A 17,923-nucleotide genomic window follows, 5' to 3' on the forward strand; every position below is an offset into this window, starting at 1 on the left:
CAAACTGAAATTTAGGGAGGCTAAATGACCCAACCACAAAGCTCTAAGCGGTCTGTCACCTCAATCTGTCAGATTCGAGGGCTGTGCTCAGAGCCCCTCACTCTAACGCCTTTCTCACACAACTGCGGAAACGAAGGCATTCCCAATTGTCTAGGATAAAAGCTGCCAAAGCCCTGGTGCCACCTCCACCTCCGGGCTCCCACACGCGGACTTCCCCGCTCTCCATCTCCCCTCCTGGAGCTGCTCCAATCCACCCGGACTGGCAACGCGTGTGAGGAAGGAGCATGGGAGGCAGAAGCGCTAACACCCCATCCAGCTACAGGAGCCCCCTTGCGCCAACGTTACCGGGGAAAGAACCCAGTGCACTTACACAACTCTATCCAAAGCGTCCATCGCTACCTCAGGGGGAACCGGGTGAACGCACGTGTACCGCCAGCTTACGCGATAGGGCTGTGTGTCGGCGGAGGCGGAACCAAGCTTCCGGAAACGGAAGTTGCGTCTGACGCCACTTCCTGGGTCGAAGTGGACTCCTGGAGATGCTATTGGCTGTGGAGGAGGGACTATGTTCCCTTGGTTACAGGTTTTTGCCTGGGTTCTTTTCAGAAAGTTAACGCTCGCTTCTAGGAGCTTGAGGTACACACCTGTATATGATACTGGTCAGGGTTCTTGGCCTTCCCTCAATCAATAGAAATTGGAGAGGCCAGCGAAGAAATTAAGGCATCTTTGCAGATACACTAAAAGGGGGCTACTGCGCCTGCGGGAGAGACTAAAACCAAGTAACAGGTTCCCTTGCTTGCTGGGAAGGGGGCGGGGCAGGTGAGCTGGTTCCTTACATGGCGTGAGGACACGGTGTGTACAGGGGTGGTCTGGAGGGGTGGCTCACCTCTTAGGTGGTGTTGAGTGCCCTAGCATAGTTTTGCTCCCAGCTCTAGGTAAGTGGCAGCTGGGTTTTGTGTGTGTATGTGTTTTTTAAAATCTTGTCCATAAGTTGCTCCAACTGCCCATGCACAGTTATTTTTAATCTCTTATGGTTTCTTATGGACAGGTGTTATTCATCTGGGAATCCCCCAGGATGCTAGAAAGGTTGACAGAATGGTAGGTACTCACACAGTCACTAAAATGATCAACGTGCAATATGCACCGTTGACAAAACAGTGAGATCAGTGAGGTAGAGTTTATAACTGCCATGGTGCCCGGCACATAAAAGGTAAGGAGAAGATAATACTAAGATCGTTACTTTCCCCTGTGTTTCAATTGTATATTTCAGGTACCATGTTAGTCCTGTAAAGTGTACAATTTCTGTGGCTTTTAGTGTATCTGCAAAGATGTACATCCACCACCACCAATTCCAAAACATTTTTATCACCCTTCTCATAACCATCCTGATAACCTCTAATCTATGTCTCCATAGATCTGCCTATGGAGAATATACCATATAAATGGATTCATACAATATGTGGCCTTTTTTGTCTGGCTTATTTCACTTACTGTGTTCCCATGTGCTCATGTTTACAGTTCACATGTGTTGTAGCATGTATCAGTACTTCATTCTCAGTACATTCATTTATTTAGAACTGAGTAATGGTCCATTCTGTGGATATACCATGTTTGCTTATCCATTCAAAAATTTGTGTTTCCACTTTTATAATCTTAAAGATTATACCTTATGATGCTTTGAACATCCATGTTCAAGTTTTTGTGTAGACTTTTGTTTTTAATTCTCTAAAACTGCATATGGCCACCCTGTTTGACATTTGGAGGAACTGTAAAACTTCTGCCTGCACTGTTTTACATTTCTATTAACAATGTAAGAGGGCCTGGAACTGGTTTTTCTATTGCTGCTGTCACAAATTACCACAAATTTATTATCATAACACAAATTTATTAAGTTAGACTTCTAGAGATGGTTGCTCCTTGGAAGAAAAACTGACAAACCTAGACAGCATATTAAAAAGCAGAGAAATTGCTTTGCCAACTAAAGTCCATCTAGTCAAAAGCGATGGTTTTTCCAGTAGTCATGTATGAATGTGAGAGGTGGACTATAAAGAAAGCTGAGCACCCAAAAATGATGCTTTTGAACTGTGGTGTTGGAGAAGACTCTTGAGAGTCCCTTAAACAGCAAGGAGATCCAACCAGTCCATCCTAAAGGAAATCAGTCCTGAATATTCATTGGAAGGACTGATGCTGAAGCTGACGCATTCAATGCTTTGGCCACCTGATGCAAAGAACTGACTCACTGGAAAAGACCCTGATGCTGGGACAGATTGAAGGTGGGAAGAGGAGACGACTGAGGATGGGATGGTTGGATAGCATCACCAACTTGATACACATGAGTTTGAGCAAGTTCCAGGAGTCGGTGATGGACAGGGAAGCCTGGCATGCTGCAGTCCATGGGGTGGCAAAGAGTTGGACACTACTGAGCGACTGAACTGAGACCTCTAGAAACCAGAAGCCTAATTTTACAGGTCTAAAATTGTCAGTGGGGCTCCATTCCCCCTAAAAACTGGAGGGAGAATCTTTACCTTTCCAGGTTATATAAGCTGTTTGCATTTCTTGGTATTCCTCTATCTTGAAAAGGCATCACCTGAACTTCTGTTTCTACTGGCATTTTCTGTTACTTGTTTGACTCCCTCTTATAAAACTCTTGCAATTACATGTGGCCCACTTGGATAATCCACAACTATATCCCCCATCTCAAAATCCTTAACTTAATCATATAGCAAATTCCCTTTGGCCAAGTACAGTAACATATTCACAGATCCCTACATTTAGAGCGTGGACATGTTTTGGGGAAAGCATTATTCTATTAACCACAGGTTCCAACTTCTCCACTTATCTCCAAAATTTGCTACTGTTCATCTTTTTTCATCAAGCCATCCTACCTAGTGGGTATAAAGTGGTAGCTCATTGTGGTTTTCATTTGCATTACCCTGATGACAAGTGATTTTGAGCATCTTTTCATAGGTTGATTAACCATATCTTCTTCCAGAAAAATGCTCAGATCCTTTGTCTTTTTGAGTTGCAATAGTTTCTCATATATTCTAGATACAAGTCCCTTATCTGATGGATAATTTGCAAATATTTTCTCCAATTGATCTTTTTTTCTAATGTCCTTCGAATTGAAAAAGTTCAATTTTGATGAAGTCCAATGTGTCATTTTTTCTTTTGTTGCTTCCACTTTTCATGTTTTATCTAAAAGACCATTTCCTAATCCAACATAATAAAAGATTTATACCTATATTTTCTCCAAAGAGTTTTATAACTTTAGCCCTTACATTTATTTAAGCGATTAATCCATTTTTTTAAAAACAATTATATATTAAAAAATGTATGTATTTATTAGGCTGCACCAGGTCTTAGCTGCCGCACTTGGGATCTTTGGTTGCAGCATGTGGGATCCATGACATGTAGGATCTAGTTCCCTGATCTGGGATCAAACCTGGGCCCCCTGCATTGGGAGCAGGGAGTCTCAACCACTGGACCACTAGGGAAGTCCCTGTTGGTCCATTTTGAGTAAGTCTTTGTATATGAGACTGGGGAGGGGTCCCACTTCATTCTTTTGGACAACTGGAGGATGTCCAGTTGTCCCAGCACCATTTATTGAAAAGACTCTCTTTGCTTCATTGTATTGCCTTTGTTCCCTAATCTAAGATCAGTTGACTGTGTCTATTTCTGGCCTCTCTATGCTGTTCCTTTGACTTATTTGTCTATTCTTTCAGCAATTTCCACTGTCTATATTACTACAGTTTTTACAGTAAGTCTTGAAGTCCTACTATATTCTTTAACATTGTATTGGCTATTCTGAGAGTTGGCCTCTCCAAATAAACTTTAGAGTCAGTTTGACAATGTCCATAGAAAACTTGCTGTAGTTTTGTTGGGACTGCATTGAATCTATAGATCAAGCTTGGAAGAACTAATATCTAGAAAATAGGGCCACTTTCATATACACAAGGAAAGCTGCGCACACTGCTGCTGCTGCTGCTGCTGCTGCTGCTAAGTCGCTTCAGTCGTGTCCGACTCTGTGCGACCCCACAGACGGCAGCCCACCAGGCTCCCCCATCTCTGGGATTCTCCAGGCAAGAACACTGGAGTGGGTTGCCATTTCCTTCTCCGGTGCATGAAAGTGAAAAGGGAAAGTGAAGCTGCTCAGTTGTGTCCGACTCTTAGCGACCCCATGGACTGCAGCCTCCCAAGCTCCTCCCATGGGATTTTCCAGGCAAGAGTACTAGAGAGGGTTGCCATTGCCTTCTCCCACCTGAATAAATTCTGGGATTCTGTTACAAAGAGAAAAAGGAAGACCAGATATTGGGGCAAGTAATTAGCAGTCTCTCCACATACATATGGTAGGAAAAAATGTTTCTGATTAAAGGAAAGCTGAGACTAAAGTCATATAAAAATTGGGAGGATATACATGCTTATGGTTTGGAAATACTTTTAATCAGGGTATGTTGTTTTCCAATTAAATAGGAAAAAAGTTACAAAACTTATGGAAGGAAAAATTTTCTCATCCTAGAACATTAATTTTCTAATCTGTCAAAACAAAGTTGTACCTCCAACAGTTGAGAGGTATAATTTTTTAAAATTTTTAATGGGAGGATACTTGCTTTACAACACTGTGCTGGTTTCTGCCACACAACGTGAACCAGCCATAAGCATACATGATCCCCCTCCATCCTGAGCCTCCCTCCCACTCTCCCATCCCACATCTCTAGGTCATCACAGAGCACTATGAGATATAATTAATGTGAGGTGTGTTTAATTCCAGCATAAACCATATAAAATGGCTGGATTATATAGTCAGAAACAAATACTGGTAATTTCATATAGATCAACCTGTATCAAAGTTTGTGAATAATTTACTTAAAAAAATACTAGTTAGATCAGATCTAGCTTATCACCATAATACTTAATTTTTAATTGGAGGATAATGGCTTTACAATGTTGTATCACTGTAGTAAAATGACTGTTACAGCTGAATTCCAGTCATCTTTCTTCAGTAGGAAAGGAGTGAAATTACAGCTGGAATATCAGGAACTGTACCTTCACCCTTAAGCACTTCTGAATTCTTCTGTTCTCAGAATTGTAATATTGATCTTGGTAGACTGGAAGATGTCCCACCCCCGCAAATATTTTCATGCCATAATTTTCAGTGTTATGCTTGTTTAAATTACATGGCAAAATGGACTTTGCAGATGGAATTAAGTTACAGACCTTAAAATAGGGAAGTCAGCCAGATGTGCCCAATGTAATCAAATAAAAGACAGAAGGGTCTAACATCAATAGGACGACAGAAGTAGCAGGAGAGAGTCAAGGACTGAGAAGAACTTGACCATGGTTGGCTTTGAAGAGAAGGGGCTATGAGTCAAGGAACGCAGCCAGCCTCTGGAATATGGGAATGTCTCTCGGCCAACAGCAAGCAAATGGGACCATGATCCTTCAATTGCAAAGAACTGAATTCTGTAAACAACTGAATGAGCAAGGAAATGGAATCCCCCATCCCACCTCCAGAAGAGAAGTTCTACAAATACCTTGATTTTAGCCCAGGTGAGACCCATCTCAAACAGCTGACCTACAATACACTTCTGTAGCTTAATACACATAAGCCATTAAATGTAGTAATTTGCAATGGCTGCAATAGAAACTTATGCACTTACCTTAGTAAAACCTCCATTTTAAAGGACTCATCACAGAATGGTCCCTATAGTCCTTGAAACCACATTTTAAAAAACTCATATATTTGGTCCTTAATGATTCTAGTATATTAAACTACTAGAAACTGAAATGTGTATATAGCTAACAAAAATTAAAATTGTGAACTACAAAGTCAATTATATAAAAATTCTATAAAAAGTTCATGACTAGTTATTATGAGAAACATTTCATCTAGGAGTGATTTCTAAGGCAGTTTCTTGGGTATCCATAAAAACAGACCCTTCTGTCTCAAAAGAAGGGATATCAATAAGAGGGCCAGAATCCTCTATTTCCAAGTTCGGTGGTTTCTCCTGTTCATAAATCAGGTTTGAATTATCTTTCATTTGAGTCTCATGCTCTTCCAACTCCAAAGATTTATCTGGATCTGAAGCTACAGCTTCATCCTCTTCATGTTGATGCAGAAAATTACAAATCATGTTGGGTCTATAGGAGAAATCATTCTCCTTGATTTGCAGCCATTCCACACCACCTAATAGGGGAGGGTGTGGGTGGGGTGAGAAACCAAGAAATATGAGAAAGGAATTTTAGTTACTTACAAATATTTTTAATTTAAATGTTCATATGAATATTTATCAAAATAAAACCCCAACTTAAAGAAAGGAACATGGTGCCTGAACCAACTGATAACAAATGTGTAATTTTCATCTTACATGGAGACCTTGGAAAGCCTATAAGGTATGCATTATGAAAATCACTACTATTCTAAGCCCTTTCTCCAGAGTCCAGTTCCCAGCTCATTCTGAGAGATAACTGATCTTCCACTGCCATCTCTTGTCTAGAAGAAAATTGTCACTTCCCTACAATTTTCTTCTTATTCAGTCAGCTTTCAAATACGGTGGATGATACCACTCTATCGTCTTCCAAGTCAACATTTATGTGTCATTTTAAATTGAAGAATCCAATTGTGAAATAAAAAACCTCTCTGAAATAAAATACCTCTCCAAAAAAATCCTTGAAAAAAATGTTTGTTCCTTTTCATACCTACAGTCAAAGCCCTAATCCCTCAATGAACACCCATAATCAAGAATTGCTTCAATAATGCTAGCCATTTTTTTTCTCTTATCCTTTTGACCCTTTCAGAAAGCCAAGTATTTTCATAGATACTTAATTCCTATAACCCAAGCTGTTTACTGTCACTGTCAAAGTTCCATTAGGTATCTGTAAGATATCCCAACCTATCTTGTCACCCTGTTTGAGCATCCATCTGTCCTATACCCCACCATAAACTAACTCTTCTGCAGCTGTTTGTTGAAACATCCTTACTGTTGACCCCATATCTTTTCTCTATCAAGTCTCCCTCTTTCAAAACTCGATTAGTCCTTTCCCTCCAGCTCAGCTTCAACTATTGACTTCTATTGAAAAAAAAAACAAACTTATTTTTTGCTTCCAATAACATTATTCTAAACATAGAGAATAACATTATTCTAAAAAAAAAAATTCTTTTTAGTCATCAAGTTCAAAATCTTAAAGCCACCCTAAAGCCTTCTCTGTTATTTAGCATAATACTTGGCACATAACAGCTAACTAAGTTGAGAGAAATGGGTGTCGGACCATAGACATCCATGTCTGTCTAAATGTGATTTACTTTAGAGTACAAGCTCCTAGAAAATAAGGACTACACCTCCTGTCTACTTTGTTCTGCTGGCATCCAAGATGGTCCCCAATGACCCTCACCTGCCTGACACGCATGCCCCTGTGTCGTCCCCTCCCACACAGATAGGATATCAAAGAAATGACAGAATGTGACTTCGAAGGCTAGTTCATAAAAGACATTGTGGCTTCTACTTTGGTCTTAAAAATCACTTGGTCTGGGAAAGCCAGCTGCTGTGTCAAAGGGCACTCAAACCAGTAGTGTGAGGAGGGCAAGGCAGTGGCGCCTCCAGCACAAACGCACTAGCCATGTGAGTGAGCCATCCTACAGTTAGATCTTTCCAGCCCTACTCATGTCTTCAGATGACTATAGCCCAGTCAACAAAATGACTGCAACCTCATGAGAGACCCAAGCCAGACCACCTAGCTAATAAGCTGTTTCCCAATTCCTGATTCATAGAAACCATGGGAGACACTGCTTCTGCTGCTGTTGTTTTAAGCCATTAAGTTTAGGGGCCACTTTTTATGCAGCAATAGATAACCAGTACAGCCTTGAATGGTTGGTTGCTAATTTATTTGATTAAAATACACCCAAATTTTGCACTTCCCTGGTGGCATAGTGGATAAGAATCTGCCTTCAAATGCAGGGGACACAGGTTCGATCCCTGGTTTGGGAAGATTCCATATGCTGTGGGAGCAACTAAGCCCATAAGCCACAACTACTGAGTCTGTGTGCTGCAACTATTGAAGCCCATGTGCCTAGATCCTGTGCTCCACAACAAGAGCAGCCACAGCGATGAGAAGCCTGTGTACTGCGAAAAAGAGTAGCCCTGCTTGCTGCAACTACAGGAAACCCGTACAAAGCTAATGAATAAATAAAAAGATGCACCCAGATTCTCCCGAAGATCTATTAGATTATTAAAAGACTAGAGCGAATTCTGTAACTTCCTTTAAGAAGAATATTTAAATGATAGTTAAGCCATCTGATATGTATCTGCCTTTCAAGTTCATTCTAGAACTTCAAGTGCCTCCTTCCTATTATTTTCAAAGTGCCTAAAAAAAAAGATAGTTGTGGAATATGTAAGAACAGAGATTTGTTATACAGTTATGTGTAGCTGGTATAAATTTCTAGATGATGAATGTACATTCAAATATTTATTCTTTACAATAAATCAAGCCACAAATATTCATCATTAGGGTCTTATTTACTAGTGTTTCAAATATGTCTTTGAGCAATAAGTCTTGTTTTTGGTGGACAAACACATTTATTTTGACCATGTCCCAAATTCCCACGGCAACAGAAAGAGGTTGGTGTGGTGAACAATGGGCTTTTAAACCATCAAGTGGTTATTTGTCCATCTCTGCAAACATGTGCCTGCTACAGGTGCAAGAAACACCCATAAAGTCTCTAGTGTTGGATGACTAGCAACTGGAGAAGGCTAACTGGGTGTTTATTAAGAACTAGACTTCAGATTAACAACTGTGGTCTTAGAGTCCCTCCCTCACATATAAAGCCAGCTTCTTCCAGCCGTGAGCATCTTGGGGAAGGTCACTGCATCTCCCCAAAGCTCAGGAGATGCTGCGGGGGTCAAGAACTGCTACCATCGTATCTTTTGCACTTACAAAGTTTTAATGGTGGGGAGAGGAGTGGCTGCTGAATTCCTTGGGGTTGAAATCATGTCAAGTTGCTTGACAAACTCCTCACAATCATTTCCAATGCAAAGCAGATAAAAATTTCTCATATGTCTCCAGTGCCCCCAGCTATATGAGAATTCAACTAAATTTTAAAATCTATCTTTGGTACTTTTTATGGAGAGCTCTCAATTTGCACATACTTAACCTATTACACATAGTTATTATTATGAAGTACAAAGAACATCCTGGCAACAATGTGTCATAAAGCCAATACTGAATCATCTATTTTCAGAGAAATAAGTGAACTAACCTATGTTTTCTTCTCCTTCCTTCTTTTCCGTCAGAAGAGTCCTTGTCATGCTGAGCTTCTTCATTGTGTGGCATTTATATTTTAGCACGGTTTTGTTACTGCCTTCTGCATCCACTAAAATACAAAATGAACACTATTATACTGCTTGATGGCATCAAATAATCGTGTTAAGCCTCAATGGTTCCAGTTTAGAGAACTAAACTACTTCCTATCAAGATAATGCAGTTAAGTTCAAGATTTAACTCATTCCTCCTGCTCCAGCCACAGAGAAGTAATAGATTAAATACTTAAGAACTGAAGATACAAATGAACTCAAAGACAACACACATCTACAGGGGACAGAAACCCGAAGTTAGAGTAAAGCTACAACGCTGGACTGGAAGAAACACAAGCTGGAGTCAAGATTGCCGGGAGAAATATCAATAACCTCAGATATGCAGATGACACCACCCTTATGGCAGAAAGTGAAGAGGAACTAAAAAGCCTCTTGATGAAAGTGAAAGAGGAGAGTGAAAAAGTTGGCTTAAAGCTCAACATTCAGAAAACAAAGATCATGGCATCTGGTCCCAGCACTTCATGGGAAATAGATGGGGAAACAGTGGAAACAGTGTCAGACTTTATTTTGGGGGCTCCAAAATCACTGCAGATGGTGACTATAGCCATGAAATTAAAAGACGCTTACTCCTTGGAAGAAAAGTTATGATCAACCTAGATAGCATATTCAAAAGCAGAGATATTACTTTGCTGACTAAGGTCCGTATAGTCAAGGCTATGGTTTTTCCAGTAGTCATGTATGGATGCAAGAGTTGGACTGTGAAGAAGGCTGAGCGCTGAAGAATTGATGCTTTTGAACTGTGGTGTTGGAGAAGACTCTTGAGAGTCCCTTGGACTGCAAGGAGATCCAACCAGTCCACTCTGAAGGAGATCAGCCCTGGGATTTCTTTTGAAGGAATGATGCTAAAGCTGAAACTCCAGTACTTTGGCCACCTTGTGCGAAGAGTTGACTCATTGGAAAAGACTCTGATGCTGGGAGGGATTGGGGGCAGGAGGAGAAGGGGACGACTGAGGATGAGATGGCTGGATGGCATCACGGACTCAATGGACGTGAGTCTGAGTGAACTCCAGGAGTTGGTGATGGACAGGGAGGCCTGGCGTGCTGCAATTCATGGGGTCGCAAAGAGTCGGACACGACTGAGTGACTGAACTGAACTGAATAGGTCTATTAGGTGCCAGCCCTGAAGTGGGAAAGCGGGGTCGGGAATTTGGGTTTACTGGGTAATGAGATCTAAAATTCTGTCGCTCAAAATGAAGCACAAAAGTCAGACACTACTTGAAGCCAGACTGGAGTGAGAAGATCCCCAGTCAGGAGAGAAAGCTGAGAAAAAAAAATTGCTATCCACCTGCTGCTTGGGGTCACAGCTTTATAAAAACTGTGGGTGTAGGTGGGAATGACGGATGAGACTCTGCTAAGGATGTGAAGCACGCTGAAATCCTGCCACTGTGTGACTACTGATACTACACTTTAGAGAGCAACACAGTGGTGCCTATTAAGTTGAACCATGTAAAACTGGCAATATTCAGCCCAAATTGTTAATTTCAGATGGCTGAATCTACTACACACACTTATCAATCTAACAGTTCCGTTTCTAAGTGTATACCCAAGAGGCATTTTTACATAGATGCACAAGACATTTTTGTGATGAGTAAATAAGCATAATTAAGAAAACAGGCTCTGGAGCAGACCATCTTGGTTCCAGTTCTGGCTCTGCTTCTAGGTCTATGACCTTGAGCATGTTTTTATCTCTCTGTGCTTCAGTTCCTTCAAATATAAAATGAAGATAACAGTGCCCTCTACCTCATAGACTTGTGGTGAGGATTCAGGACATTTATACATGGAACACTTAGAACAGTGCCTGACATACAGAAAGCACTCAATAAATTTTAGTAGTTATTAATAAAAATGGAAGCAACCAACATGTCCATTAATTGGAGAAAAAACTGCAGTACAGTCACAAATAGCAACAGAGAAAACAGTTATATATACATATATATATATAAGCATGTAAAAAAATCTCAAAACGTATCTGATTGAAAAAAAGATATAGAACGATACATTTATCAAATGCTACAATTTATATGAAGTGTGAAAGTATCCAGAAAGTGCTATTTATTGTCTGCTGATACATACATATGTAATATAAAATCAGGTGTAAGAAAGATAAACACCAAATTCAAGAGAGTAATCACCTCTGAAGACAAGTGATTACCTCTGAAGACAGAAGGGAGTAATTTTGGAGAGGGATACACAGGGGCTTCAAATGCACCTGGAATGTTTTTTAACTACCTAGCCAAAAGGGAGGATTTGACACAGGTAGACAGTGGGTACATGAGATGTTTAACTTTAATATCCATCATATACAAGTATGTTTGAAATATTTCACAACAAAAAGAGTTGAGTCAGCATAGCAATCACTTACCATATTCAACATTTTCTTCAAATATAACACAGGTCCCAACAGTGTCTGCAGAAAAACATTAAGGCAACTTGTTGAAATAGCTGCTTTCTCCAAAAGCCATATAAAAAAAGGGAATTTCATCTCTCTGACATCCTCCTACCTTCATACTCTCCAGCAAAGACATAGCTGTCCACTTGCAGAATGGGCCTTTCAGTATCAATTCCCTACAACAGAATATAGGACCATTAAAAAATCATTAGTAAAAACAGCCTTGGGAGTGGGGGAAATGGGTGAAGAGGGGCTCAAATAATACCAACTTCCAGTCATAAAATAAATAAGTCCTGGGATGTTTAAGAACATCACAGTGACTATAGATAGTACTGTACTTTATATCTGAAAGTTGCTAAGACAGTAAATCTTCAAAGTCATTACCAGAAGAAAAAAAAATTTGTAATTATATGTGTAGTGATGGGGGTTAATTAGACATTGTGGTGATCACTTCATAATACAAATACTAAAAACATACAGCTGAAACTAATATAATTTTTTAAAAAAATTGTTGTTCAATCCTTCAGTCATGTCTGAGTCTTTGCGACCCCATGGACTGCAGCACGCCAGGCTTCCCTGTCTTTCAGCATCTCCCTGAGTTTATTCATACTCATGTCCATTGAGTCAGTGATGCCATCCAACGATCTTGTCCTGTCGTCCCCTTCTCCTCCTGCCTTCAATCTTTCTAGCAGCAGGGTCTTTCCCAATAAGTCAGCTCTTCACATCAAGTGGCCAAAGTATTGGAGCTTCAGCATCAGTCCTTCCAGTGAATATTCAGGGTTGATTTCCTTTAGGATCAACCAGTTTGATCTCATTGCTGTCCAAGAGACTTTCAAGAGTCTTCTCTAGCACCACAGTTTGAAGGCTCAATTCTTCAGCATTCAGCCTTTTTTATTGTCCATCTCTCACATCTGTACATGACTACTGGAAAAACCGTAGCTTTGACTAGATGGACCTTGGTAGGCAAAGTAATGTCTCTGCTTTTTAATATGCTGTCTAGGTTGGTCATAGGTTTTCTTCCAAGGAGCAAGCGTCTTTTAATTTCATGGCTGCAGTCACCAGCTGCAGTGATTTTGGAGCCCAAGAAAATAAAGTCTGTCACTGTTTTCATTGTTTTCCCATCTATTTGCTATGAAGTGATGGGACCAGATGCCATGATCTTAGTTTTTTGAATGTTGAGTTTTAAGCCAACTTTTCACTCTCCTCTTTCACTTTCATCAAGAGGCTTTTTAGTTCTTCTTCGCTTTCTGCCATAAGTGTGGTATCATCTGTGTATCTGAGGGTATTGATATTTCTCCCAGCAATCTTAATTCCAGCTTCTGCTTTATCCAGCCCGGCATTTCGTATGATATACTCTGCATGTAAGTTAAATAAGCAGGGTGACAATATACAACCTTGACATACTCCTTTCCCAATCTGGCTGCAAACTGTTGTTTCTTGACCTGCATACAGGTTTCTAAGGAGGCAAGTAAGGTGGTCTGGTATTCCCATCTCTTGAAGAATTTTCCATAGCTTGTTGTGATCCACACAATCAAAGGCTTTAGCCTAGTCAATGAAGCAGAAGTAGATGCTCTTCTGGAATTCTCTCGCTTTTCCTATGATCCAACGGATGTTGGCAATTTGATCTCTGGTTCCTCTTCCTTTTCTAAATCCAGCTTGTACATCTGGAAGTTTGTGGTTCACATACTGTTGAAGCCTAGCTTGAAGGATTTTGAGCATTACTTTGCTAGCATATGAAATGAGTAAAACTGTGTGGTAATTTGCACATTCTTTGGCACTGCCTTTCTTTGGGATTGGAATGAAAGCTGACCAGGTCAGTTTTATAAAAAATATTTTATTTTTTATGAAAATTATATATTATAAAATAATAATTTATTTCTGTGTGGCTGTGCTGGGCTTTCCTCTATTGCAGTGAGCTGGGGCTACTCTCTAATCACAGTGCTCCAGCCTCTCACTGCAGTGGCTTCTCTTGCTGCACAGCATGGGCTCTACGGCACTCAGGCTTCAGCAGCTGTGGCTGGAGGGCTCGGAAGCACTGGGCTCAGCAGTTGTGGCGCAGGGGGCTTAGTTGCTCTGGGGCATGTGGGATCTTCCTGGATCAAGGATCAAACTCTGGTCTCCTACATTGGCAGGTGGATTCTTTACCACTGAGCCCCCAAGGGAATCTAGTATAATATTATATGTCAATTATTTCTCAATTTAAAAAAGAAAAGAAGGATTTCCCTGGTGGTCCAGTGGTTAAAATTCCATTGCAGGGGGCACAGGTTAGATCCCCAGTCAGGAAGCGAAGATCCCACCTGCCTGGAGTGGGCACAGTAGTTGCAGCCCAGAGGCTCTTTAGTTGCGTCCTGTGGGCTTCAGTGGCCGTGGTACTGAGACTTAGCTGCCCCAGGGCATGTGGGATCTTAGTTCCCCGCACCAAGAACTGTACCCCTGAGCCCTGCATTGCAAGGCAGATTCTTAACCAGGGAGGTCCAAAAACACTGCATTTTTTTTTTCAAAATTTAATCTTCCATTTCAAAATGCCACCCCCTTCCCCACAAATCTTTAACTCTTTCCAGCCACACATGCAGACATCAGGCATCATTGTTGATGCTGTCAACTACAAACTGGCACTTGCCAAGAGCACTGCCAATGACTGAACAAGGGCATCTGCCACCTGCCCCTGTGGAGACGGAACCCTGTGCTGCTGCAGCTGCTGACCTTCAGCACCCGGAGAGAGCTCAGGGTGCAGTGAGGCACTGTGTGCTCCAGGGAATCTGGTGCGACAGATCTTTAGATAGTTAGATCTTTTCAGGAACTGATTTTATGATCCGAACCCTTGCATCTCCTCATACCTGGAAAAGCACTAAATCCCTTCATGGTGACATCAAATCCTTGTGACTAGCAGAAAACATTTTGTAATATGAGTGCTTAATGGTACTGAACTCCCCCTTCACCAAAATCTTATATATTGACCTTTCCCCTCTGTCTCTTTGGAGCAGTCTCTCAGAACTATCAGAGATGCTGCCTCCCTGGCTGCAGTTCTCATTTTGCCCCAAATAAAACTTAACTCCCAACTCTCAAGCTGTGCATCTTTCTGTAGTCGACAACGCTGTAGAAGTTGGGCATTAGCTTTCTCCCAGCTGCTCCCATAGCTCCCTGTACTATGACTGTCTCCAATGGTTCACTGCTCTGTATACCTGGAATTAATCTATTTTAAGGGGATGCTTTTGAATTGTGGCATTGGAGAAGACTGCGAGAGTCCCTCGGACAGCAAGAAGATCCAACCAGTTCATCCTAAAGGAACTCAGTCCTGAATATTCACTGGAAAGACTGATGCTGAAGCTGAAACTCCAATACTTTGGCCACCTAATGCGAAGAACTGACTCATTTGAAAAGACCCTGATGCTGGGAAAGACTGAAGGCAGGCGGAGAAGGGAGCGACAAAGGATGAGATGGTTGGATGGCATCACCACAATGGACATGAGTTTGAGTAAGGTTTGGGAGCTGGTGATGGACAGGGAAGCCTGGCGTGCTGCAGTCCATGAGGTCGCAAAAAGACACGACTGAGCGACTTAACTGAACTGTCTCAACTAAAGGGGATGGGTATGTCACCATTCATTCTTGTTTCAGATTTAAGAAAACCTACAACAACCCACCAATTCTACAAGACTCACCAAAATCTTGCATTTATTTTCACATTTTGAGAGCAAGTCTGAATCAAGAATTCCTGATAATTCCACCATAACCAACTGCTCCTGGTGGAAGAAAGAAGGGTTAACGCGTTAGCCTGTGAGAATGCAGGAAGAGGCAGGCAGTTAAGGAGAAAAGCCAAACAAACACTCGCAGTGAAACGACTCCACTTTCGTGAAAATTACGTTCTGCTTTCAAGGAGAGGAAGCGCGCTCCGTTAACGAAGGTAACCTCCCTCCTTCCCTCTAGAACGTCCGTGTGGCCCGTAGGGCTGTGGGCAGCTGCTTTCCGCCCCGCGCGCTCGGGGGCACAATCCCACCAGGCGCCCCGGGGCCGCGCCTCGACTCCCTGCCGCGCACACAGCCACTTCCACCCCCGCCACCACCGCGCGGGCTTCCACCGTGGCACTCACTGTTTCCTCCTCCTCCTCTTCCTCCTCTTCGTCCCAGTCCACCCAACTCGGCTCCTTGGCAGCTGCCGCCATACCGCCGCTCCTCTGCGCCGCCAGCGAACCGTGGGCCCCGCCCGCCAGGGCCGCCATCTTGAGTAAGGGCAGCGGCTCCGGCTGCGCCCGCCGCTGCTGCCAGCACGCGAGATGGCGGCCCCCGGGCCCACGTGGACCTCCTTGTTCCCCTCCGAGAGCTGGAGCCAGGACTCTGGCCTCTGTCGGGCAGCTTCGGCGACCTAGGGAGCCCTCGGACTCCCGTCGCTGGTGGGACGAGCCCACTGGCGAGCGAGGCAGAGGAGATCAAGAAGGTGCAGGCAAAGAGGCCACCGTGCGCGAGGGGAATGGAGAGGCTTAGAGTATCCCCATCCTACATTGCTTTGAAAGAAATTCTTTATGTTGTGTAAACACTCATCCTCAATTCAAGTTCTCCCCGAGCCAAGCTAAGGGCACACTTCACTGCGCTAAGAAGTGAGCTTGGGTTTCAGGACCCTGCAAAAGCTGCAGGCTTCGCAGGTGGCGCTAGTGGTAAAGATACCGCCTGCCAATACAGTAGAAGGGGGTCGATCCCTGGGTTGGGAGGATACTCTGGAGGCGGGCATGGCAACCCATTCAAGGACTGAGGAGCCTGGCGGGCTGCAGTCCGTAGGGTCCCATAGGAGGGACACGATTGAAGCGACTTAGCACGCAAAAAAGATGTAGGAATGGCAGATGGAGATCCGATTGCCCTAAGCGCTGTAAGAGACAGAAATTGGGGAGTACTAGACGAAGGAGCCTGGTGGGCCGCAGTCCATGGGGTCGCTAAGAGTCGCACACGACTGAAGCGACTTAGCAGCAGCAGAGACTAAGTAGGAGAAGGCAATGGCACCCCACTCCAGTACTCTTGCCTGGAAAATCCCATGGACGGAGGAGCCTGGAAGGCTGCAGTCCATGGGGTCGCTGAGGGTTGGACACAACTGAGTGAGCGACTTCACTTTCACTTTTCACTTTCATGCATTGGAGAAGGCAATGGCAACCCACTCCAGTGTTCTTGCCTGGAGAAGCCCAGGGACGGGGGAGCCTGGTGAGCTGCTGTCTATGGGGTCACACAGAGTCGGACACGACTGAAGCGACTTAGTAGTTAGTCGAGAATAAGTAAAGTGAAGTTTCAAACAGGATTTTTCTAAAACTAACTTCATGGATTTTTCTGATTATAAAATAAATGACCGTTGTAGAAAGACAGGATGATCTACCTCCATAGAGTATGAGAGTTAGGGTCTGATACTTGTCTGATTTTGCTGCATTATTAACTGCAAGGCTTTAGGCAAGTTGGTTTTTGTGAGGATTAAAAGAGATAATACCTGTAAAACGAATTTAGCCCATTGTCTGGCACATATTAAGCACTTAATATGCATTTAGTCTAGTCATGGTAATAATGTATACAAATTTAGAGTATTATAACTTAAAAAATTTTTTTCAGGGAATTTTCTGGTGGTCCAGTGGTTAAGACTATGCTTTGTCTTCCGTGGCCTTGGTGGGGGAAATATGATCCCACAGGCCATGCTGTGTGGCTGAAGAAAACCAAAAACATTTTCCTACACAGTTTAGCTTTCCAGCTTCTTTCTGCATACACAAACAATTTTTATTACAAAAATGTGTTCAAACTATACATCTGTTTAAAACTTGCTTTTCTCACTTTATGTAGTGTCATGGATGTTTTCCATGATAAATATAGATCTATGTGATGGTATTTATTGATATTGCACAACACTTTGGTAAACATTTTTGTGCATTTTTACCGATTCCTTCATTAAATGAATGGGATTTCATAGCTTTAAAAAAATGGGACAAGTACTGGACTTCTTAGAAGTTGTAGAACTTAGAAGTTCTAGATCTGAAATATAGTAATTGTGATCTGGCACAAGCTGCTGTGCTTCCTCATCCCCTGTGTTCTTATTTATTAAATGAAGATAAAATTATTCATCCTTACTGTATATTTTTTGTTTGAAGATTAGATTGTGTCTCAAAAGTGCTTTATAAGTTGAGAAATTAAATGGTCAGATATTATTGGGG

General features: G+C 42.3%; 2 protein-coding genes and 1 long non-coding RNA gene across 3 annotated transcripts in view; 1 reads left to right on the forward strand and 2 right to left on the reverse strand.

The window, feature by feature from the left end:
* The window catches only part of RPF2 (ribosome production factor 2 homolog), a 36,492-nt gene extending 35,536 nt beyond the window's left edge, over positions 1-956 (reverse strand). Inside the window, exon 1 of the mRNA XM_069598130.1 lies at positions 371-956. Coding sequence (XP_069454231.1) covers positions 371-393 — 23 coding nt within the window. The 5' untranslated portion in view covers positions 394-956. The remainder of the gene's footprint in view (positions 1-370) is intronic.
* A 3,613-nt stretch (positions 957-4,569) lies between these two features.
* GTF3C6 (general transcription factor IIIC subunit 6) lies at positions 4,570-16,389 on the reverse strand. Its single transcript, XM_069598131.1, has 6 exons — positions 15,839-16,389; positions 15,411-15,491; positions 11,864-11,927; positions 11,725-11,769; positions 9,248-9,361; positions 4,570-6,181 (listed from the first exon to the last, which is right to left on the reverse strand). Exons 1-6 carry the CDS (start codon positions 15,965-15,967, stop codon positions 5,880-5,882), a joined length of 735 nt encoding a protein of 244 aa, XP_069454232.1. The 5' UTR covers positions 15,968-16,389; the 3' UTR covers positions 4,570-5,879.
* Positions 15,256-17,923, forward strand: part of LOC138444748 (uncharacterized) — a 92,046-nt gene continuing 89,378 nt past the window's right edge. Inside the window, exon 1 of the long non-coding RNA XR_011258572.1 lies at positions 15,256-15,652. This is a non-coding gene — a long non-coding RNA (uncharacterized lncRNA). The remainder of the gene's footprint in view (positions 15,653-17,923) is intronic.

The sequence above is a fragment of the Ovis canadensis genome, chromosome 8 (assembly GCF_042477335.2).
Source record: "Ovis canadensis isolate MfBH-ARS-UI-01 breed Bighorn chromosome 8, ARS-UI_OviCan_v2, whole genome shotgun sequence".
NCBI classification, from domain to species: domain Eukaryota; kingdom Metazoa; phylum Chordata; class Mammalia; order Artiodactyla; family Bovidae; genus Ovis; species Ovis canadensis.

Coding starts and splice junctions, on each gene's coding strand:
- GTF3C6 (XM_069598131.1), bottom strand. CDS start 15,967: ATGGCGGCCCTGGCGGGCGGGGCCCACGGTTCGCTGGCGGCGCAGAGG. Junction 11,770..11,863: donor CTTTGCTGGAGAGTATGAAG/GTAGGAGGATGT, acceptor GTTTTTCTGCAG/ACACTGTTGGGACCTGTGTT. Junction 9,362..11,724: donor TGAAGAAAATGTTGAATATG/GTAAGTGATTGC, acceptor TTTGTATTTTAG/TGGATGCAGAAGGCAGTAAC.